This window comes from Paramormyrops kingsleyae, chromosome 6, assembly GCF_048594095.1.
Source record: "Paramormyrops kingsleyae isolate MSU_618 chromosome 6, PKINGS_0.4, whole genome shotgun sequence".
In the NCBI taxonomy this organism is placed as follows: domain Eukaryota; kingdom Metazoa; phylum Chordata; class Actinopteri; order Osteoglossiformes; family Mormyridae; genus Paramormyrops; species Paramormyrops kingsleyae.
In genome coordinates this window covers 33,356,083-33,380,937 of record NC_132802.1, presented here as the reverse complement: position 1 = coordinate 33,380,937, position 24,855 = coordinate 33,356,083, and the positions used below count along the sequence as shown (strand labels likewise).

The 24,855-nt window shown below is 39.6% G+C and overlaps 3 protein-coding genes and 1 long non-coding RNA gene across 8 annotated transcripts in view; 1 reads left to right on the top strand and 3 right to left on the bottom strand.

The window, feature by feature from the left end:
- The window catches only part of klhdc8b (kelch domain containing 8B), an 87,090-nt gene extending 81,788 nt beyond the window's left edge, over window positions 1-5,302 (bottom strand). Inside the window, exon 1 of the mRNA XM_023825860.2 lies at window positions 5,078-5,302. The gene's annotated coding sequence lies outside the window, so the exon portion shown is untranslated. The remainder of the gene's footprint in view (window positions 1-5,077) is intronic.
- Window positions 5,303-9,820: 4,518 nt separating this feature from the next.
- On the top strand, window positions 9,821-13,854 carry LOC140591700 (uncharacterized). Its single transcript, XR_011991995.1, has 3 exons — window positions 9,821-10,980; window positions 11,244-11,356; window positions 13,162-13,854. It is a non-coding gene; the product is annotated as an uncharacterized lncRNA (long non-coding RNA).
- A 1,624-nt stretch (window positions 13,855-15,478) lies between these two features.
- Window positions 15,479-23,122, bottom strand: LOC111851198 (uncharacterized). Of its 4 annotated transcripts, XR_002839965.2 has the most exons (7): window positions 22,287-23,121; window positions 21,156-21,550; window positions 19,461-19,621; window positions 19,121-19,253; window positions 17,677-18,792; window positions 16,647-16,735; window positions 15,479-16,449 (listed from the first exon to the last, which is right to left on the bottom strand). XR_002839965.2 is itself a non-coding variant. In XM_023825885.2 (5 exons), exons 1-5 carry the CDS (start codon window positions 22,603-22,605, stop codon window positions 18,616-18,618), a joined length of 1,185 nt encoding a protein of 394 aa, XP_023681653.1. In that variant the 5' UTR covers window positions 22,606-23,121; the 3' UTR covers window positions 15,479-18,615. The 4 variants fall into 4 exon arrangements, 2 of the variants coding, with proteins under 2 accessions (XP_023681653.1, XP_023681654.1); XR_002839964.2 differs by having other exon boundaries at window positions 15,479-16,735; XM_023825885.2 differs by having other exon boundaries at window positions 15,479-18,792.
- A 496-nt stretch (window positions 23,123-23,618) lies between these two features.
- usp19 (ubiquitin specific peptidase 19) overlaps window positions 23,619-24,855 on the bottom strand; it is a 29,207-nt gene continuing 27,970 nt past the window's right edge. For both annotated transcript variants that reach the window (XM_023825848.2, XM_023825849.2), the window contains exon 25: window positions 23,619-24,707. In XM_023825848.2, coding sequence (XP_023681616.2) covers window positions 24,567-24,707 — 141 coding nt within the window. In that variant the 3' untranslated portion in view covers window positions 23,619-24,566. The remainder of the gene's footprint in view (window positions 24,708-24,855) is intronic.

Sequence of the window (24,855 nt, the reverse complement as noted above, 5' to 3'; positions counted from 1 at the left end):
ATTAGGGGGGGAAATGCATGAAACTGATGATGTGAGCATTTCTGCAATGTTAAAATCCAGGAAGAATGTTTTTAAATACAGAGAACCGAAAAGAAAAAATTTCATGCAGTACTAAATTGCTTTTCAATACCAGAATCTACTGTATCCTGGGTATCAATTAACCTTCCATTACCTTCAAAGTAATGCAGAGCTGGAATGCATTTTATTGTAATTATATTGATCAAAAAAAGAAGAGCCATCACTTTATGGATGGATCATTTCCGAGCAAGATGAGATGGAAATGATCCTTTTAATTGAATGCATCAGATAAGTGAAGGACTGGAAGTCCATTATAGAAGAGGAAGGATACACTTTCATCTTGGCCTACATCTGTTACAATCCCATGATCGGATAACCATTCGGAAAATGGATGGACGTCTATCATAATGAACAATGTGGGAAGAACATGAATAGATAACAAAGAGAGGGTTTCACCTTCATAAATTGACACAATGATTCATGTTCTTCTCAGTGTTGAGGAAGGCACGTTCTGCATTGGGACAGCAATCCCAAAGCTGCCAGCTGACATGTGACCCTACAGGAGCAATAGGAGGGTTGCCTCTCCCTCTCATCAATTATTCAGGCATGTCTAAGTCTGCACTGACTTCTCTGCTCTGTTTATGGGCAGTAAACCGATGGGTGTGGCTACTTCAAACAGCGTGATGAACAGCTGGCATTAATACCTCTGTGCTCCAGACAAGGCCTAAATAAAATTTACATGTATACTTTCTATCTTTACAACTTTCTATTTAGCAGGACAAACTTGGGGGGTGGCAGTTCATTAAATGAGCTCATTGTGTAGCAATTTATTACTTAGCACACAGGACATTGCAGCTTGTTCACTGAAAGGATTTCTTATTTAGGAAGTAACTCAACTAATAACATGCCACACTATTTGTAAGAGTTACCAATATTATATATTTAATTAAGTTGTCTGTACATTTTCTATAGCTATCTTGCTTTAAATACAGTAGGTTATCAAATGACTTGGACAGTGTTATAAAGGGCTCTCTGTCAAAAATATTTAAATACTGAGAAGAGGCACAGAAGAAGCTTGCAGAAGTATTCAACCCCCTTGAAAGTCATCATAATTCTGTGCATGATAAAAGAATTGTATACATATTTGTGCATTCAGTATATTTATTGTGACCTCATATGCTTTGGCCATACATCTCAAAATGTCATGTTTGCATAAGCATTCAACCCCTACACAGTAATATTATTGTGAGAACCCTTTTGCTGCAATAACAGCCTTAATTATTTACATAAGTATGTACAATTTTTGCTAATTGTTCAGATGTGATTCTTCCCCATTCTTCTTGGCAGAATTTATAGAGATCCTCTAGGTTGGTGGGATGGCACCTCTGAACAGCAGTTTTCAAATAGTTCCACAGATTCTCAATATGGTGAAGATCAGTGTTGCAATCGAGAGACGGGCGAACGAGCAGGGTGCAGTGAAGCAGAGTCCGGGAGCCGTAAAGCCAAGGCAAAAGAATTTACTGAGGGCAGACGGACTGACAGGGTACAGACTTCCACAAACGTCAATGACAGAGCTGGGGAACCAGACTTGAACGTGGACTAAATACAGGACATGACATCAGAAGAAATGCAAGACAGCTGATACGATGGGAATGGACACATGGGTAACAAGGTGGGCGTGGCAAACACAAGGACTGGATGCGCAGGTCATGACAATCAGGGCTTTGACCCAGCCATTCCAGAAAATTCATCTTTCTGTTTTTGAGCCATTCCAGTGTTGCTTTGGCCTTATGCTTACGGTCATTGTCATGTTGAAAGATTAATCCTGTCCCAAGCCGCAGGTTCATAGCAGACTGGAACAAGTTTTCCTGCAGTATTGTGCAGTATTTGTGTCCATCCATTGTCCCTTCAACTCTGACAAGATTCCCAGTCCCAGAACATGAACAGCATTCACATAGTATGATGCTGACACCACCATATTTCACTGTAGGTATGGTGTTTCTTCAGGCATGGTCAGTGTTAGTTTTATACCACACATACCTCTTTGAGGTCTGGCAAAAAAACGTTCTATTTTAGTCTCATCTGACCATAAAAATCCCCCATCTTGACTGTGTCTTTCTCATGCTTTGTAGCAAATGTCATATGTGTTTTTATGTGCATCTTTTTAAGGAATGGCTTTTTGCTACCACCCGTAGAGGCTTGTTTTATGGAGAGCTCTTGAAATTGTGAACCATGCACCTTCACTCCAGTTTCAGCCAAAGAGCACTGCAGACTGCTGAGAGTGATGGTTAGATTTTTACTAGCCTTCTCTCACCAGTTGGCGTCTTGTTTTGATGCTTAGTTTTGAGGGATGGCCTGTTCTAGTAAGGCTCTGGGTGTTGTAATGAACCTTCCACTTTCTGATGATGAATCCAACAGTCCTTAAAGGGACATCCAAACTGTTTGATATTTTTCCTCCCTTGTGCATTTCAATGAATTTGTTTCTCACATCAGCAGAATGTTCCTTTGTCTTCATTTTTGCAGTGATTGCCCAACAAAGACAATGGCCCTTCCAAACGATTCTTTTTTTTATCCAGAGAGAAACATCAGGACTGAGTACCTAATTATGTTTAATCATGGTCTAATAACTGTCAATTTCATGTCATTTGTGATTAATTTGTCATTTGTGTAACCCTGGAGCTTCCAAAGCACAGGGTTTGAATACTTATGCAAACAGCACCTATCAGGCTTTATTATCTTTTTCATGTTAGAAGACAACTGACCTGGTGTTTGGAAATATACTGGAGCAAATGAGTTCTCAACATACATGTTGTTTGAGAAAATTGTGCATTTATATTTTATAATCCAGACAATTGTCATGACTTTCAATGGGATTGAATATTTCTGCAAGCCACTGTACAACTAGTCTGGTTCACTTTTAAAACACAAACGGTGAGCATTAATAACTAGTAATAACTAGCATGGTAACAGGGTGTGGTGACCGTATTTATAAATGTGACGGTACTGCAAGAATGTTTTTGCAAGTTTGATTAGCAAAAGTAAGGTGTAAAAAAATTATGAAATATGTAAATATATGCATGAACAAAGCAGTGCAATTTATAAAGTGGAATTGCAAGTCTGATATAGGCATTTTCACAAGATAGGAAGACACATCATTGCCATAGTTTAGAAAAAGTCAACTTTCAAAACTTGACATAAAGAGAAAATATGCAAATATATATGAACTGTACACATTAAGTAAGGCTGAAGAGGTTCCAAACTTAGAGCATTAAGTAGAGAAAATTAATCACGTTTACTGGCCAAACTTTGCATTAGATACAGATGACTAGGCATAAAGCCAAACTCCCTTACCAAGTGACCTCGATCCTCAGAATGGAGTACAGCACCAAAGTGGAGTTATTTAGAGAGCAGGACACTTGAGAATTTTATGTAAAAGTCATATTGCAGCACAGACCTCGTCAAAAACTGAGCGGTGCAATGTACTACTTCAAAACTAACACAAGCACGTCCTACAAGCGATAACTAGTCCAGGATACACCATTCACTCACCTGACATGCAATATACTCTGCGATATATGAACTCCGCTAAAATCACATTTCTTGAACCCTGATAGAGTTGACAGATAGCTATAAAGTGGAGACGTCTTAATTTAATAGTGAAATCAATCTACAGATAAGAATCAAACAGACAGTATCTCCCTGCAGATGCTCATCGGAACCGAAGATGGGTCGAGTCTCAGTCACAATGAGGAGGCGAAAAACTCACAGACCCCACTAGGTGAGAAAACGACACTGCTTATGAATCCAGGCTACCTTTCTGCTGCATGCAGCCCTTCTGCGTCTCGGGCTATCCAGGATCCGGCAATTACAAGCATCGATGCCCGTAAGAAAGAAAGAGCCTATAAATGGTTGCGATCGTCCAAAAACAGAAACAAATAAGCATATGCTTGTATCCGTGATTTAAAAATAAATCTTAAGAAGGGAGCATTCAGTCAGGGGCCGGGCCCTATAAAACATTTACGGTGACCGCAAGTACACAGTAATAGCACCGAAGTGATGAGATGGTCCATCACGGAGCTAAGATCAATAGCTACAGTAAGAGGTGCACTGGAAAATCTCGGACAGTTATGTACCGCACACGTTAAATAACAATGAACATACAAGATACAGTACTATATTCTTACAGCGAAGATATTCAGTCAGGGTTGATTCAGAAACCCCGTTAAGAATACAGCGGGGTAGAGGAATCAAGAGATTACAAATTCAACAAAAGCGGACACATAAAAACTAAATTACCTCTTATCCAGCACCCAATGATTACCCATAAATCGACGTCTTCCTTGTCAAAAACGACAGAAAACAGCAAAGGTCGTCAGTTTATTCACCCGGTGTAAACGACAACGAAATACAAGGTGTCGCATTGAACCGTAAAATGCATCCCGAGCGAATACGGAGCGCGATCCCAAATGCAACAATGTGTTTAGAACATTAAAAGCTACTCGCTCCGGCTCCCATGTGCTTTTCCCAAAACGCAGAGGTTGTTTAATCCCCAGTGTATATTATCATGATACGAGAAATGCAAAGACCGTTTATGGTGTACAAGCACATCTGTGCAAAACTCCGATTTTGAGCGACTCCATAATCTGTGTGTGAGTGTGTGTGTGAAATACTAAACGCTAAAAACGCTGGAGGTAAGCTACTGTAAGCGGCCTCGTTTATATGGATATCGATCTATATATTTTACTTATCGAACATGACATTTACATCTGCCGTCAAGTAATCCAATAGTACGTTAGAAGCTAGTATTTATCCACGATGGAGCGGGTAACTTGGAATAATGAACTGTTCCGGTTATTCCATTTGAATTTTGCACTTTGACTACATATTTTACACCAAAGGGGAATATTTACAACATTTACGAAACTTACTCACCTACCACAGCTCTCGGGTTAGACGAGAGCTGTGGTAGGCTAAGGGGATGCCTTTAGAAAGTTTTTCTTAGTTATTGTCGCAATTATCGGTTCTTTGTTAATTCGGTAACGATAGCAACCCGTGTTACCTTTTAAAGATACATCTCCAGATGTCTTCAACGATTCAAGTTTTTAGGACTTGATTCGTCCACGGCGGCGGCCATTGGTCAGTTTTCCAGGACTTGCACGGATAACCGCGGTTTAGGAAGCTGTCAATAGCTTAACCTTCTTCCCTCCCTTCTCTGCACGCGTCCGCCCAGCTCTCCGCTTCCTTCTTGCCGATCGCTTGGACTGATGTGAGGGTTGAAGCTCTGACTCCTCCTCCTGCGTCCGTAGTTTATGCCTTGTTTAATGTTGGACGTGTTATGCAGTATTAAACGCTACAGTTTTTTTTTCTTCGGTTCTCTTTCCTTAGCTGCATTTTATACGACAGCCCAGGTTTTCAATTAGACTGATATTCTGCCTGAAAGGCCTTTGTGTGAGCTAATTCGGAATGAGACAAGGAATGCAAATCTTACTCCGTTTTTTCTTTATTTATATTAAATATAATGTATAGGGATTTGGAGAACCCGAGTAAATGTAAACCATCATTTTGTAACATTTAAACTTCTATCAACACAAGCCCTATGAACACAAATAACTTTATAACACTTCCTTGCAAATATATATTCAAATCAGTGTTACTGGCACTTTTATTACATTCAGTTTGGTCTGGAATGTATACTGCAATTTTATATGTACAGCGGCGGAAAAAATTGAGACCACAGCACATTTTTTTCTTTCATTTCTCAATTTATGGGTGTGCATCTGTGAATAATGATTTTTTTTTTTGCAAACTGCAGCCTGGTTCTTCTCATTAATGAAGGTCTTCTTCCTTGCTTTATAGGTCTTCAGTACTGCTTCTTGGAGCCTGATACGCACTCTTAGCAGTGCACTTCACACCTGCACTTAATGTTTCCCATTCCTTTTAAAGGTCACTTGATGCCATCCTATGATTCATGAGAACCTGCTGGATAAGTTAACGGTCATCTCTGCCATTAGAAAGTCGCTTTTGCCCTTTACCTGTCTGATTTCTGGTAGTTCCCAGTGTCTCCTGCTTCACCTTATTCTTGTGTACTGCTGTTTTAGAAATTTTGAACCTTGAAGCATCCTGATGCTCACCGTAGCCTTCTGGCAGCAAAACCGGAATTAAACTGGGATTTAAGAATGCAAAGTTTATTTTAAAATATCTAGTGATCTCTTCATTTTTCCCACGGCTGTATGTATTTTAAATAGTCATTTTGTATTATAGAAACAGCTAATGACTTTTTAGCGATCATGACTGGATCCAATACTTCGGAAAGCAGCAGGCAATGTAGCAATTTGTTTGAATAGATCGCTTTGAACTTGAACGATTGTAAAGTTAAAAGGCAGGAGTCTTCTATAATTATACTTAGAAATGAGATATACTATCAATATGTTATTAGCGTTACTTTACAAAAACTAAGGAAACAAAATGCATTGACACTAATATGAATTTTAAGTCCAGACCTCAAAGTCTTTTCAAATTCAACAAGAAAAAATAGTTCAGAGAGAGTGTGCAGCTGTGTAAAACAAAATCGGGGATTAAACGTACTTTAGTACAGAAATAAGGCAACTGTTATGTCAATGTTTTTTTTAACATACACATAAATCTGGAGCACCGTTAATTATACAGCAAACAGTATGTAAAGAGTATGGGATTTTAGAAATCGGTTTTTCAAGGATTGTCTACTCAAATTTTGGGTGAATAAATACAATTTGGGAGAACGGCTTGTATAACCCGTACTCATGCAGACATTGTACCATTATGAACAGTCTGCACATTCAGTAATGAAATTAGATCATAACGCTTAATAGGCTGCAGCGTCAGTGTCAAAGGCAATTCTAGTGAAGCCCTACCGCTTAATCCACTACGAAGCTGTTATGATGCTCTTAAATTAAGACTGCCCCCTAGTGGAATTCAAAAGGGAAGACAAAATGCGGACGTCACCCTCGCCCGCTACGAAACTCTTTGTACGACATATTACACGTGCTTACACAACGATTTACGACGTTGTAAAAAAGCAAACAGTGATTATGCTAGCACAGGTATATATATACGGAGATATAAGGGAATTTAAATATAATATATTCGGCTACCTTTGCAAATGACAGCTAGTTATAGGCATACACTCCATGGTGTCCAGTAGGGAAAAATGCATAATTGATGTTGTTTCTCAATTTTGCATACGACGTCCCATTTTGGCATATTGCTAGACATAAAATGACTTATCCCGGACTGTCATTTTGCTAGGCCAGCGTTAAGTAAATGATAGTATCTCCACCTTGAGTATATGAAACATTTCATTCACCCTGAACCTTAACTGTCTAAGCAAAGATGACGTTAAATGGTATCATAATGGCACTCTTTTTCACTAGATGTGTACCCATAGGGACCATTGAGACCAGGGGTGGGCAATTTTATCCAGAAAGAGCCACTGTATATGCAGGTTTTCCCTGCAACTCCATAATTAGATTACTAATTAGAGGGCTGATTGGCTGAAGAGTCCTCTCACCTGGGTTTGAACAGCTGACCTAAAGGTTATCCCAAAAACCCTTTGGATAAGCCTATCCCTTACTTAGACCACTGTAAGAGAACCCATTGGGACACTTAATCATGCAGCAGGGGCATAGAGGGCACTTCATAATGGCACCCTTTTAATTTGGAAAGATACCCATAAGGACTGCTAAGCCTATTTTAAGGGCATTGCGTTACACTTTCTCCACTACAGGGGCACTTTTTTCTTGGGCACATCATAACACTATCTCACTTGAAGCGAGCACCCATTTTTTCCATATTAAAGGCAGCCAATAGTGGCCCTTTTGCCTTTCTAGTCTGGTTCTATGGCACTTCTGATCCTGCTGCAGCCACTTGTGCCCCGGAGCCTCTGACCCACCATCCATAGGTTGGTACAGAACACACCGAGTATTGGGGACTATGGAGCGGCAAAAATGCTGGGGTAGTGGAACCGCTTCTATTGGTCTGGGCCGGTATGCATAAAACTTCTCAGAGTAAAATTTCACTCTTAAATGCGTCACAATTCTAAGATTTTGCTCCTACTCCCGGACTTAAGAATAAGTGGCATGCATAAACATTCTTAAGTGTTAAGACTTGGTCTCAGTTCCTAAATTATTTAAGAGAGCTGGAGAGGACTTCTAAGCCGGTTAGTAGTTGAATGATGGCAGCTGCACTACGCGCACCAAGACGGAGACCGCGCACTTTCTGTCAAAGAAAGGACGTCCTGCAGAGGTACGGCAATAGTAAATTGATAAAAAGGTACAGGCTCGATCATGAGGGCATTCTTTTTGTTACCAACCTCATTAGGAACCGGATACAATCTCCTACGTCACCTAAAAATGCATTTACAGTTGAACTGAAGGTGATAATGATTCTACGTTTTTGGCAACTGGAATAATAATAATAATAATAATAATAATAATAATAATAATCATAATCATCTATTATAGCGAGGGTCATAAGAGCTGAACGCCTTGTCCGAGGTGACGCAGCATTTACGGAGCTTGCAATAGCCTCCTAAGCTTTTTTTGTCCGTGCTTGTAACAGCTGGGCCAAACTTTCCTCGCACTACCTTCAGTAGTCGAGTTGTAAAAACAATTCAGGGGGGATGGTGAATTTTATCGTTTATCAGACATATTTTGTTTTGATGACAGTGCACATGGTGGGAGACCAACTGTGTACCCTTTTTATTGTTGTTTAAGCAAAAACATAATTAATATTTTCTACTATCCTAAAACAACATGCATGGTGTGGATGTTACGTGTGAGAAACTCCTGTCATTAGCTGCAAACATCATTAGCTGTCCACAGATTACACCTTTGGTAGCATAATGGTAGGTGTAACGGCCATATGTCATACCTGTCAAGTTTTAGATTTGAAAATAAGGGAAATTTTCCGGCTCCCGCCGCGAGCCACCCCACCACCCCAACCAAGCTCCAGTATCCCTTACATTTTAAGACAGGTGTATAAGAAATCTAAAATAACCACTTGTCATTTACATTTTATTTTCATTACACATTTTATTTTAATTTCTCATGTTCACTCGTGGCTCTCTGGCATTCACTAATGACTTATTATACAGATTTGTTGCAGACTTTTTATCCATGTTGAAGTCGTCACAGAAGGTGAAAGTAACGTTGTTTTTCGCACACAGCATTACCATTTTAACCTCCGCATTTATGACCTGGTTAATGTTGTAAATGACCTGCAGGTGGCAGTTCTCGCGAGACTACTGACAGTTCAGTTTGGAGAGGCAGAGGATTTTTTTTTAAATGATATTATAATACGGGAGATTTACGGGAAAATACTAATACGGGAGGACGGCGGGAAAGAGGGGTAGAATACGTACGGTAGTTTCCCAGCCAAAACGGGAGACTTGACAGCTATGCCATATGTATGTTGCACTTGGGCTTTTATTTTGGCTTTTACTTGTGGTGTGAAAGTCACGTGAGTATGGGTGTCGGTATTAATCTGTAAATGAAATCACCTGTGGAGGGAAGCACATTTTTGTTGACCGCATTTTGTACCAGAGTTTCTGCAATGTTTTTATGTCGCTGATACCTGACACTGCACGGTTTGAGTAATATGATGTAGTTTACTAGTTTATCGTAAATGGATCTAAAGGACATTTTGTATCTGCAAATAAAAGAAACTGAGATAATTGGAAATTTTGCTCGTCAGCGTGGTACCTCCCGCACTTCGCCTCGTTGGTATGTTAGCAGCCAACAGTAGGTGTTGACAGTTTATAACAGAGGTGTAAAGAGTACCTGAAAACCATACTTGAGTAAGAGTACAGATACCTTACTGTATAAATTACTCCATTACAAGTTACAAGTCACCAATTCCAATAAGACTTGAGTAAAAGTCGTAAAGTATCCAATTTTAAAAGAACTTAAGTATTTTACTCGTACTGAATGTAGGCTCAAAGAACACCAAGAAATGTGGAAAACAAGGAACTATTTATTTATGAGGCTTTATTTCCTAATATAGACATTAAATTGAACACCTCAATGTTTCAAAATGGCAGAAGAAGAAAATAGAACAAAAAGTCAGTCTCAGTCAAACTCAAATGTTCAAAAAAAAGGTAAAACAATAAAAAAAACTAATAAAAAAACAAATTCAGAGCTGACTTTAATGGTGTTTTAAGGGCAATTCTTAAGGGCATTTCAAGCAAAAATGGAGCACTCATAGTAATAAAATAATGACTTGAATTACACCATGATAATTATCAATATCGTTTGATATGATCATGATAAAAATATTTTTGCTATATCGCACAGCCTTAATGGATGCTACCACAGTGGCTTTGCTAACTAGCTAATAACTAGTAACCCATAGGAAGCAAGCTGAACAGTCGTTTGAGCAGACAGTAATATCTGATGACGCACAAAGTCTTTAAATGTCAAGTCTTGTTAACTACATGGAAGCTATATTATCAGCAAGAAGGTCTTTACCTAGTTACCATAGTTTTGGTAGTGAGTCGGCTAGATAGTCAGCTAACTGATGGAAACGTTTAACCAGCAGCAAAACAACCACAAACAACCATGCGGGTCCCACAGTAAAATCTTTGTGCAGTAATTGACAGTCAATAGTGTGTCTAGCAGAAACATTAACAAACAAAATAATAAATAATAGATAGCACTGTTATTACACTGGGACACTAAAGATTTTTAACTTAATGACATAACAGGTACTACAACGATTCCGTTCTGCGAGTTCGCTTTGGCTTCCGCTTTAAGACGTGTTGGACAAGGGCGTAGCTTTCGCGGTACGAATGGGCCGGGTTGGATGTGGGCGGGGTTGGATGTCCAACCCCGCCCTCCTGCAGGCTGCAGCCAGACATACTTGAAGAAATTAGTCGTGGTAGATAAAGATCCTGATTTGTCGCACGCAATCACAATGTAGCGAGTAACGGTAAGCGTCCGTTCAAATGTAGTGGAGTAAAGAGTACATATATTCAGTCACAAATGTAGTGGAGTAGAGAGTAAAAGTTGCTTATATTTTTGATACTCAGTACAAGTACAAAGTAGCCAAAAAAATACTTAAGTACAGTAACGAAGTCCATTTACTCAAGTACTTTACACCACTGGTTTATAAAGCATTATTTATAAATTTAAAATTATAAATTTATAAAGTTGTGCGCGTGCCAACTTTAATTATTATTTTTTTTACCTCAGTAAGCGGCATAGCAGGTGACGGTGTTGATGTGATTTTAACATCATGGCCAAACGGCATGGACAGCTCGATCTGAGGGACTTCGGATTTAAAAAGGCAAAAAGTAACATTTCAGGTAAGTCAAGAATCAGAAATATCAGGTCACACTTTTTTTGACCCATAATTTATACAACATGTGCATCTATTAGTGGAAATTGATTGATGATGTGCTAAACAGATTTTCGTACAACCAATTAAAGGTATGATCACAGAAAGGTATGTTGTATAAAGCTCTACATTAACGGTTTAATGTCATTAATATATTTACCGTGCAGCTCCTCTATTGGTTGAACTGATTTTATTTGTAGTCCTCATTTCACGACACTTAAAAGCTGGTTCCGTCACACTTAGGAATTGGGCTTAGACTTTGCTTAAAGTTACTTTTAGCAGCTTTATACAATGCTCTAAGGTCCTCCGTTTTTCATAATTTTTTTTTTTAATAACTCATGTCCAAGTGTACGACCATTCTTAGGAAGTTTTATGCATACCGGCCCCGGCTGCAGCCAGAATGCAGCACTGCTTTTGCACTGCTGTGCCACAGGCACTGCCTGGAAGGGCCCAAGCCGCCAGTCCTGGGTGCCAATGCAACAGCACCAGGTGGGGGCACCCACGGAGTGTGATGCTGGGAACTGCTATGTGCTCATGACCAGTGTTGGGGGTAACGCGTTACAAGTAACGTGCGTTACGTAATAATATTACTTTTCTTAAGTAACGAGTAATATAACGCATTACTTTATAAATTTACACATTAATATTTGAGTTACTTTTTTTAAAAAGTAGCGCGAGTTACTTTTCTATTTTAATTAATTTGCTTAAAAATATATTTAATTAAAACGAACGTAGTCACGTAGAATCACGCACTCAGTGCTGCTTTGAAAATGCATTCCGAGCTGACCACGCCCACCCTACGGCAATCATTGCGTCAAGGCGGGGATTGGCGGAAGCGCGTTACGTTTAGATCGTTTGAAACATGGCGGCTGGAGATCTGATAAGATCGTTGAATTCATTGGCAGATGAAGTGGAGCGTGAACAGAGAAATAATGTTTTTGAAGCATCATAGAAACACATAGGCTGACTTGAATAATCTGATAAAAATTGAACTAAGGAATTCAGATCACTTGAGTAAATAAGAAATTTCACAGAGGCATGATTGCCGTAGGGTGGGCGTGGTCAGCTCGGAATGCATTTTCAAAGCCGCATTGAATTTTGCTACAAATATCCCCACGGCGTCAGGATGAAAACTAATTTTTGTTTGAGGACACTTAGTAGAAAACTCAAGAGTTTTGGTCTATTGCAATCAGCTTATACATTTGTTTAGGCTATGTCAAGCAATTTTTCAAATTATAGCTGAAAGATTTATGTTTAATTGGGGATGTTGTTTGTTCTGTAGTACAATTTCATTGTTCTCTAAAAAGTTATTAAACATTTTAAATGTTTAAGATCTGTCTTTTGCCATAATATAACTTATTTCACAATGGCAATTATCTAGCCTATATTGCACTCTTTATTATCTCATTGGACAGTGAATTTACTTTATGTAGGCCATAGCCTACCAAAACAAAAATAAAAACTTATCAAACACATTAATTTTCAACTTTCAATAATTAATGTTGAGATTTTTTTTAAATGGCATGCATAGCTCTGAAAGTTCTGAGAATATTATATAATTCTATATTATTATTCTATATATGTGTTTTTAAAAGAAAATGAAATAAGTAACGCAAAAGTAACTCAAAAGTAATATAACGCATTACTTTCCATAAAAAGTAACTAAGTAATGCAATTTGTTACTTTTTGGGGGGAGTAACTCAGTATTGTAATATATTACATTTAAAAGTAACTTTCCCCAACACTGCTCATGACTATGCATTATTTCACCAGGTCTTTGAAGCACAGGTGTTCGGCGAGGTCTGCTAGTGGCTGGGCATTGTGAAGACCTGCAGCACCCGCTTTCACCCCCTAAGTGATGGGCTGGTAGAGCGGTTTAATTGGATATTTGCTGTGCAGCTCACCATCCTTGTCATGACCACCAGGGTGACTGGGACTGCCACCAGCCCCTGGTCCTGTGGACTTACCAGGCAGCGGTGCAGGAAAGCACTCAGCGAATGTCAGCTGTGCCGATGTTCAGTAGGAAACGACACACAACAGTGGTCTTGGTGTTCGGGCTGCCTCCATGAGCCAGAAGTACTGAAGGAACCAATTACAGAGTACCTGTGGTGTCTCTGGGAGTCTCTGAGCAGTGTGCATGAGCTGGCCGGGCAACATGAAGGTGCAGCGACTGCCCAAAATAATGCATGCAGCCATTGGTGTCGGAGACTCCAGGGACCCTAGAGACCGTGATACACCAGTTGTGGGACTTTGTGGTGGGCTTGGGGTCACTGGGGAAGGCTGACCCCTTAGCTTAGGGGCAGTGAGACACCACAGGTTTTGATCAGCAGGATTGATTATAGAGTTACTGGTGTGTATATTTGTAAATAGTGCAAATCAATATGTGTATTTCTGTATATGTTGCAAATTGTTGGCTTGCATGTCCATGTGCAGCTGCTCGTCTCAGACTAGTGGTGAGTTGTGATTAAAAAGATTTTCCAAGAGCTGTCATCTCTGTTTCTTAAAATGCCCCACAAACTCACTACAGCAGTGGTTCTCAAACTGGGGGCCGCGGCCCCCTGGGGGGCCACCAGATGGCGCTAGGGGGGCCGCATCGAAATTGTAGAATCTAAAAAAAAAAATTACCTGTATGTAAATCAGGCTTGTCAACCTATGTAAAATATAATGTATTTAAAAAAAAAATAGAAGTATAAAAAAAATGTAAATATAAATTTTACGTAGCACACTACGCTGCTATGGACATCATAAATTAATGTTCAGTATTCAGTACTTTTGTTGCACGTTTCATACAATGTTAGTTTTACTGTCAAAACTGTTTTAATACAATGTTATATTTTGTGAAATGTAAATTTAACAAACCAGAGAAATAAAGACTACAAACAGAATCTAAAATCTAAAATTAAGTAAAATTGTAAGTTTGAGGATGTTTTGTCGCGTCGGCAGGCAGGCGAGCCAGGAATGCATGAGAGATCAGCCGGAGATACGGGTAAACGAGTTTTAATTGTAACGAAAGGTGAGACAGGCATGGACATTAACGTACAATACAATGACGGATCTGACGAGACGTACTCAGATGCGGACTAAATACACAAGACTAGCTGGGCATGGCAGTTTTGCGTCATGATTTTTTTTTTGAGGAGGGGGGCCACAAAAGGATTCACCCTACACAAGGGGGCCTCCTGCTGAAAAAGTTTGAGAACCACTGCACTACAGTATTTATAGTGATGACTAATATATAGGGCTGGGGAAGTCCTATTATTATTATTTCTTTGATCGCTTTAACACATGCATTATTATGACATCCAAATTGGAAAACAGAGCAGAGATGTTTAATAGAGACCTACAATATCCCTTCCTGGTAGTAAATAATGCAAGAATTTAGGTTGTGACCTTCCACAGAATCCCAGATTTGACAGCTAAAATTAAAACATTCAGTTATTGTCTCACGGCGAAACAGATGCTAACTGGTTTATTTCTTTTTTAAAAATTACTAGATAGAGGGATACATAGGATAGTAATATTGTAATTTGCAGTATTTGTTTTATTTTATTGAAGGCTTATGCCTTGAAATGTTTCTGTTTTTAGAGTTATTTGCCAAATAGGTTTTAGATCAATCGGGATTAAATAGTGTTTTGGTCCAGTTGTTGAGTACAAGCAATTATATGCACAGGTGATACAAGTCATTAATTAATTGCCAGGGTGTGCAATTTAAAAAATATATTGTTTATCATCTTTACGTATAACACAATGCCCTCTGGTTGCTTATTGCAATCTGTTCATTTAGCCTTTTTGAAAGCATTGAAATCCAACTTGAACTTGCTTGCCTGTAGTATTTTTGTTGGAAATGAATAATCTGTACATCACAGAGAGTTTAAACATTAAATACAAAATATGGGTCATTCTAAATAAGTTGAGAATTTTTTTGGAAAAAAACTTTTTATGTTTTTATGTAGAGCAATTGGCCTTAAAATTTTAAGTACATCAAAATTACTTGTTCCTCTGATTAAATAGGTAACCAAAATTAAAACACATCACTACAACCGGAAAAGTTGGGACATTCTTTAAATTTGAATAAAATGAGAACTAAAACTTTCAAATCACGAGGCAATATTTTATTCACAACAGAACATAGATAAATATTTAAACTAAGAAATTTGACAATTTTATGCACAAAATGAGCTCATTTCAAATTTGATGCTTGCTACATGTCTCAAAATGGTTGGGACAGGGGCATGTTTATCATGGTGTAGCATTTCCTCTTGTTTTCAAAACGGTTTAAGGACGTCTGGGCATCGAGGTAATGCGTTTCTGCAGTTTTTGTGTTGGAATTTGGTCCTATTCTTGCCTCATATAGGTTTCTAGCTGCTGAAGAGTGTGGTAATGATGCGCCAAATGTCCTCTATAGGTGAAAGATCTGGACTGCAGGCAGGCCAATTCAGCACCCGGACTCTTCTCTCATGAAGCCATGCTGTTGTAATAGCTGCAGTATGTGGTTTTGCACTATCCTGCTGAAATACACAAGGCCTTCCATTAAATAAATGTCGTCTGGAGGGGAGCATATGTTGCTATAAAACCTTTATATACCTTTTGGCATTCATAGTTCCTTCCAAAACATGCAAGCTGCAAATACTGTATGAACTTATGAACCCCTGATTTACACGCTGGAAGGTCTCCCTCCTCTTTAGCCCGGAGGACACGGCATCTGTGATTACCAACAAGAATGTCAAATTTGGACTCGTCTGACCATTGAACACTTTCCCACTTTGAAGCAGTCCATTTCAAATGAGTCTTAGCCCACAGGACACAACGGCGCTTCTAGACCATGTTCAGATATGGCTTCCTTGTTAGATGACAGAGCTTTAGTTGGCATCTGCAGATGGCACAGCAGATTGTGTTTACCGACAGCAGTTTCTGGAAGTATTCCTGGGCCCATAAATGTCACTGACACAATCATGCCGATGAGTGATGCGGTGTCATATGAGAGCCACAAAGGTCTTCGGCCTTGTCCCTTATGCACAGAGATGTCTCCAGTTTCTCTGAATCTTTTGATGATGTTACGCACTGTACATGATGAGATTTGCAAAGCCTTTGCAATTTGACATTGAGGAACATCATTTTTAAAGTATTCCACAATCTTATTACACACTTTTTCACAGATTGGAGAGCCACTGCCCATCTTTACTTTTGAGAGACTCTGTCTCTCTAAGACATCCCTTCTATAGCTAATCATGTTACAGACCTGATATCAATTAACTTACTTAGTTACTAGATGTTGTCCCAGCTGGATCTTTTTAAACTTTCTTGCTTTTTCAGCCATTTGTTGCCCCCGTGCCAACTTTTTTGGGACCTGTAGCAGGCATCAAAATTGAAATGAGCTCATTTAGTGGATAAAGGTATACAATTTCCCAGTTTGAACATTTGTTATCTATGTTCTGTTGTGATTTGAAAGTCTTTTAGTTTTCATTTTCTTTGAATTTAAAGAACGTCCCACCTTTTCCGGAATTCGGGTTGTAGATAAAATGTTTTTACATTTTTCAACTTTATTGCATGTAAACCACAATAAAAAATTTGTATGATAAGATGTTTACTTATTGCTTACTTATTTTTTAGTTTTTCCTTATATCTGTAACTCTTACCCTGGATTTGATTAAGTATTTTTTATTACATAAAGAAAACAGTAATAAGAAATTGATTAACTTCCCTGAGGCGAAATCAAAAAATAAGTTGTATAATTGGAGTCTCTTATCAATTCAATTTAGAGAAATCTGATACGTTACAGTAATGAGTTTGTGAAAATGACCCAAATTCTTCCCTTTGACAAATGATAGATAAATCAGATAGATAAATACTTTATTGATCCCTGGAGAGAAACTCAAAATTTGGAGACACAATATGTAAATATGTATAAGTTTTAATGTTAGGTGCACTTAATCATGAAAACTGTGTGATTAATTTTTTAGTCGATTCACGGTCCTACTAACATATATATCATCTGGTCCAAAATTATACTAGGGGTGGTCAGTTCAGAGTTTGTGTAATTAAAAATTTTGGTTAGCAGCTATCACTAGAATGTTTCAGCCCACTCAGAATGAATGTTCAAAAAAATTAAAAAACAATGAAACAACACATCAAAAATGTAACCTAAGACAGTCAATACAGCATTTAAAAGTCCAATACATCTCTGACAGACACATAAATATAAATCAAGTGCAAAGTAATGCTTAAATACTCCAGATTAAATATTTTTCTCTTCAGTTTCTCTGAACATAATAAAATGTTCCACATTACCCAACAGAAGCACTCCAGTTAAACCAGTTAAAGGTGTCACATCGATCAAGACAGAGATTCTAGCCTGTGTTCAGTTGCAGACCCATGTCAACATCATGGCAGACTGAGGAAAACAAATGTTCTAATTGAAATTGAATTGCTCTTTAAAATTGAAACATTTCAATGCATTTCACCCAAAATAATAGATGTTCCCTGCTTCATATTGTCATTTTGTATTAGGAACATCACAGTGCAGCACTGCAGACTGCAGTGTACATGCACACGGTACAACCTGGACTTGCAGTCTTCTGACCCAGTGCAACTATCATTCAAGTATTACCAATCCCTGCTCACCTGACAATGCTGACAAAATATAACTATAAAATTTCACAAATTGCTATTTTGGTGATTTTGATGTTTGTTGCTATCTTTGACTTGCATTACAGTGTGCTCTACCCTACTGTCACCTGAGTTTATTAAATACGAAAGCTTCTGAGATAAACAACAGTTCACACATTCCACATTCTATGATGCTAATAAAAGTTTGTGTATTTAATACATGTACTTTCAAATGAACACCAGCGCTTCAAGAAACAGCCTCCCATACCTCATTCCCCAGTGCTCCCCCTATGGTCCTGCTGTAGGCTAATAAGGCAGAGACATGAGAGGAGACTCATTCCTGGAGGACAAATATCATGCAGTGAAGTCACATGCCTGACACCCTCTGGAGCATTTATTGCAGCCGAATGGCCTGAAAGAGTTTACTGCTTTGAGCCAATTCCACACACACACACACACACATGATTAACCTAATGACAGCTGACCTATACCACTAATGCAGCGACTCAGTAACTAAGTGTCTTTCCAGCGGCAGAGGACACGTGTGAAATCCTAATGTGCCACTTTCCAAAAAAACTCCTACACAAACTTGGTGCCCACCCAACTCTGTGGAGCTACCATCTAGCTGGGCCCCTGCATTAGGTTCCTCTCGTAGTTCTCCAAGCAGATCTGGACACGCTGGGTGAAGTAGCTGCGATTGGAGATGGCCTGCAGCAGGTCATTTTGCACCAGGCAGATGTTGTACAGTTCAGAGGTGGAAGCCACACGTGTCAGCGTACCCTCTGGGTCCAAAAACACCTTAATAAGAACACACAAAAAGCTAGATCTGACTGATCCAGAAAGAGTTTTGTCTTGGTGTCATTTTCCCCAAAAGAGCTGTAACCTGCTGACACATGACCCGACCAAAACTCCCACAATGTTTTCTGTTCCACATCATTACTTAATATGGCGTAATGTGAAAAAAATACTGCCCATTTCACAGCAATACTATTTACTATTCCATTATGAGGAATCTGTACAACATACAGATTAATCTTATGGTTTAAAAAAAAAAAGACTGAAAAATATAAAATACTACAGATAAAGCTACAAAATGAGAAGGAAGAGGGAGAGTGAAGAAATGCACCTTTGGCTGGACGATGGTGTCCTTGTCATCCAGGCGGATGTTGTCGTCTATGAAGATGTGCTGCACTGTGGGGTCAAAGGGGTCCACCAGCAGCGGCTTTCCACCCAGGATGGAGTAGGAGTTGCGAGCCCACCTGAGGAGAAGCATGCCAGCCACAAATACATACCTGAATATTAATAAAAAAAATTTAAAAAAAACTCAGTAGCTAAATTCTCAGTGTAGAGGGACCAACTCAACTCTGTGTGTGTGTGTCTTGTTAAACATCTTGTGACACACCCAGCCAGATCTGAGAAGCTGAGGACCAGTACACATACACAGTCCAGCTCCTTCAAACACACACCAGTCAAAGTGGTCCTGGAAACCTCCCAGGCCCTGGACAGAGCTGAAGAACTGGTAGAGGCACCGCTCCCCGTCCTGGTATAGCATGCGCTCATCAGCCCGGCTCAGGCTGGCGCCTCTTCGGCTGCAGCGGATGCGCCCTGGGATGGTGTTAATGGTCAACTGGAAGATTGAAGAAATTAGCTGATCCCACTGCTTCATTCTCAGAACATTTACTCAACTTGATGACTGGAATTGGAGAATTACTCATATTGCTTCATTACTAATTGCCTTCCTCTCTATCAAAAGGAAACATTTTCTACTGTATCATTACAGTCTTGTTCCAGTCCTCCATTAATGATAAGTGCAATTCTCTAACAGTCACCAAATGTATTCACGCTTTACTCCAAAGCATCTTATACAGCTTTAACTTTGACATGACGGATAGTAAATCAAGTAGTAAGTAAAGTAAATCAGCTTAACCAGATACCTTCATCATAGCTAAGAATCTAGTTATATCGTAGAGAACCCCAGAGGTTAACCCCAGAAGTTCACTTAAAATGAATTCTCTAGATTCCAAGGGGAAAAAAAAAGTCTATAAAAAAACTAAGATGCTTCAATAACTTACAAGAACTTGCTAGTCTCTGCTAGTTCACAGCAGCAGCAAGGGGGGGGTCATTCCATTTTAATTCAGCAAATGACCTTTGCATCATTGCATTTTCCATGTTGATGAAATTTGAGCTGTGAATTACACCTGTCAGAGCTCAGAAGTTATTAGTTTTTGACAAAGTGTCTTAATGAGTGTCCCTCTAGTGAAGAAAATGTGACCCAGTGCCCTATAAGGTACCCTTACAATGGTCTAAGTGGTCCCCATGGGTACCCTTCCAGAGGAAAAGGGTGCAGTTATAAAGTGCCCTCTTTGTCACCCCTATATGATTAAGTGTCCCAAAGGGTGCCCTTTCCAAAAGAGAATGCAAATGGTGCTCTTTAGCAGCGAGAAAACATAAAATGCCAATATAAGTGCCCTTCCAGTTGGTAAAACGTGTTGCAGCGCTGTAAAGGGTGTCCATCCATATGTGAGAATGTGAGGAGCTGTCCTAATGAATTGCCCTCTAGGGTGCACTTCCAAGTGAGGAAACATGATGAAGTGCTCTTGTAATGTGGAGAAAAGTATCTCTGATTGCTGCCCTTCCAGTGAAGAAAATGAGATATGGTGCACTACTATTAGATGTAGTTTCCTGTACATGTGAGAAAAGTAGATTAAACAATGTACCCTCTCGGTGCTCCTATGTATATATGAAAAAGTGATATCTAGGTTGCCTCTGTAGGCAACAAAAAGTTAGTTGAATAATTTTAATTGGGGATGAAGACTTCTTCCCCATACAGATCTTACCAGTGGATGTAATTGCCGTCATGTAATAGGTGCCCTTTTTATTTTTTCGCCCCTGATCTTCAAACAGCCTGAGTCCTACACTGAGTCTACTGTGATGTCTATACTGCAGATCACAAAAGTGATAATTGTTTTCTTATGAGATGTAACCGTTTCATAGTTAAAGCTAAATGGCTAACTGTAGCTTGCTGAAAAACTTTGGGGGTGATTCCACTGAATCCAAAAATGGTGATGCAAAAGCTGTTTTGGAAAATTGTGAATTGAAATGGAATGACACAGGTTGGGGGTACAGAGGTACAGAGGCTGGAGGCAGCAGCAGCAGCTCACTCTGAGTGCCGGGAGGTTGGGGAAGAGTGGGTGAGAACCCTGGGTCAGTACGCGCTGCAGGGTGCTAAGCAGACGTGGCAGGTCTGTCCCAAAGGTGCGGAAGATGATGGCGAACTCCCCGCCCCTGGTGGCCAAGTCCTGCAGCAGCTGGAAAAAGGAAGGAAGGATCCAGTGGTATAGCCGGCCATCCTCGCCTCTCACAGAGAGCTCCCGGTCCTCCTCCTGCTCTGTGGGCCAAAGCAACATGTGCAGGTGCTCCTCCAGGACGCTCCTGAATCGTCGCCCAGCAGCAGTGCTGGTGAAGCCTGCCACCCGACCGAAGTGGGAGTAGTAACTCACAGCGCCCTCACAAGGTGGGAGGAGGGAGGGTGAATCACTTATCCACTCCCATTTACCTGTAAAAAGTGCAAGATGTACAGAGGGCAATGAAAAAAACCTTCTGAGCCTGCTAGTTTAATCTGACTCATGGTAGAAGTGATTCACAGGGATTGGGGCCATGTAGAAGTATCCCCAATCGTTTATTTCATCTCAAAATCAACAGTAGGGGATCAGTCTGTGTCCTGGAATCCACACGGGGTATGATACAATCATGGTGGACTGATGGAGCACATGCTGTAGTTTTGCCGATATACAAATTGCGAATTATCACAGAGAGGGAGTAAATGGTACGGCAAACCGAGACCGGACAGGGTTTAACACATAAGTGCATGATGATGTGGCATATAGAAATGCTACTGACATTTGCTGAATTTTTATTTTACCGTCGGATCCTGCTAGATTATGCCTTACGGCTTTCAATTACATAAAACCTATGACGGCAGAAGACACGCTTATCGTACTCGGGCAATCATACGCAACCAAAAGGGGGCGTGCTGAACCCGTTGACGACATACAGTATGAAGCAAGGGGAGCGGCAGGGGAAGGATTATAATCATATACTACGCTATATTTGAACTGGGAATTTCCGTATTCAGAGCTCCAAATTTAAGATGGGGACCGCAACTCCGACCTCAGAAGTCACGATTGGATGTACACTTCATCATCAGAAATAAAGCTGTGCACTCTGGATATTCTGACCCTAGAACTGCCGCTGCTTTAAGCCTGATTACTAAATGAATTTTAAAACAGTACCTTGTTTGGTTATTCGTCCCCAAGTAACTGTAGACAGAAAGTAGTCCAAAGCCGCAATAGTCCCTTGTTTGGTGACGGTATCAGACACCAGGACCGTGTTGTTGAGATCGATATGAAGAATAAGTTTTCTTTGTCGCAGGATTCCTGAAAAAGAGGGGCCGTGTCTGTCTTCTTCCTGATGAGTTAACACTGGAAAATCAGGATCATTAAAACTATCACTTTGCGTGGACGAAGTGCGTTCATTTGTGGAGCCGAGGTCATGTGTTTTAACTCCTTCCAAGGATCGTGCATTTCCACTTGTTTTCTCACCATTAAACATGATTGGCAGCTGATACACAACGGTGTTTTAATATTAGACTTGGCGTATAAACAGACATATACTTAGAAGCTCTGCGTCATATTTTAGCAAAAGTTAATCAAAATCAGACTGATTTATTAAATACTGACTTTGTAAGAATAAAACGGGCGATATGCCAAATTGAGTGAAATAACTCATGGAAAAATAGCTAGAGACATGTGCTTCCCGATTAACAGAGATTTTTCCACTTTTTTTAATAACATGCAAAACAAAGTATCTGGCGACTCACTAACCGTCCCATTAACAAATCAGTTCACCAGGCTTACTGCACGAAAATTGCTAGTTTATTAACCAGAAAACTTAAAGGCCAACTCAAAGGGCCCATTCAATTCAGCTACATATGTATAAAAAGGTGTAATCCAGAATAAGAGAAAAAAACGCAATCCTTCATTGCCACCGAGAGGTTTTCACGCCGGCTTTTCTTTCAATCAGTACCGCATGATGCAGGAACCTAAAGAAGTTATTTTCTTCCTTACGGATATGACGTAATCGAGAATTAAAACAACATAGAAAGTCACCACTGAACTTTGGCAGTACAGGAGCAGTGAGCAGCGCCATCTAACAGACAAAATTAGTATGACGGGGACGAATGTGCCTGTAGTTCCTCTAGACCAGGGGTGGACAATCTTATCCACAAAGGGCCGGTGTGTATGCAGGTTTTTGGGATAATCTTTAAGTCAGCTGATCAAACCCAGGTGTGAAGACTCTTCAGCCAATTAGTCCTTTAATTATGTAGCAAAAACCTCCCCCCACACACAACAGCCCTTTCTAGATAAGATGGGCTACTCTTGCTCTAGAAGAGTGTTTCTCAAACCCTAACAGTACATGTTTTTGCCCTCTCCAAAATATGTGAACTGTCTGGGGGTCCCCAAGGACCGGTTTGTGAAACACTGCTCTAGACGTTCCTCAGAGAGATCAAAAATCCTCATTTAAAATTAAATCAAGCTCAGTACACATTAATAAATAATCCTCCCTTGCAAGTTTTTCAAAAAAAGATTTATTTATATTACCCATTTATACTTTATTCACAGCAGCATTCTCAGTCATAATCCCGAAAGTTCTATTTATGCAATCCAATAGAAAAAAAATAAAACAAAAAAGGCAGAGGAGAGATTAACAAAAATACAAAGACAGTCCACTTAAAACACAATGAAAACACAATGTGGGGAGAAACAACATTGCACTAGAAGGGTACAGTGTCAACATGCACATTTTAGTGTGTTATCAAGTTTAGAACTTGTTTTGTCTTGTCTGTCACAAAGCACATCCATCGAGTTTTTGCTAATAATTTAGGATGACATCCTCTCAGATTGGGTGGAAATATCAGGGGTATCGATTAGAATATTTTCTGCTCCTTCCTCATAAAACACAACATTCAATCAATAACTGACATTTTCACCAGCTCATTAATTTCAAAAGGCAGAGCAAAAAAAAAAAAAATTCCTTCCACCAGGTCTTCGCAAAAATGAACCGAATCTGAATGAATAAATCAAGAACTGAAAGCCCTTTCTGAACTCTGCATATGTCTGTGCATGTTTGTGGAAAGGGGGTCCAGAAAAGAAGAGAGCTTACACTGATAATGAAATGAGCTCAGAGGCTGAAGAGGTCCCTTACCCCATTTTGCCTAGAAACTCTCTTCTGGGCTTTAATCGGTGTTAATTGCAAGGCCACTATTTGCACGCAAAAAAAGCAATAGAGGATCGAACTGGGTATGCAAGTTTATGCATGTACACAGTATGTGTGTACCTGTTTGCATTTTTATTGTGCATACAATATTACCCCACTAATTTCCATTGTGAACTTTTTACAAATGCTGCTTCATTAATACACTCAATTAGTAAGCACTGAAGTGTCTTTTGCTGATGTAATTTCCTAGGTAAATGTTGACCTGTAAACCTTTATCCTGTTCCAGTGATAACACTCTAATCCACTTCTTCCATGTTACTGTACGACGGGGCGGCACAGTCCCCAGAGTGCGCAAACAACTCAGTGGTCACTTCTGGAGTCAGCTGTGGGGGTCCTTCCGAGTCCAGGTCTGTTCCATACCTTGCCTGGTCAGAAGCCTGTAAAATAAACCGGGGTTACAATACATTTTTGATATCTTCTTTCCAAATAATATAGTCAATTATTAAGCATCTAAAAATGTTTCATTGCATTGAAAATTAAAAGTGAAAGGTCTAAATGCCATACTTAACCATGTGTAAATCTACA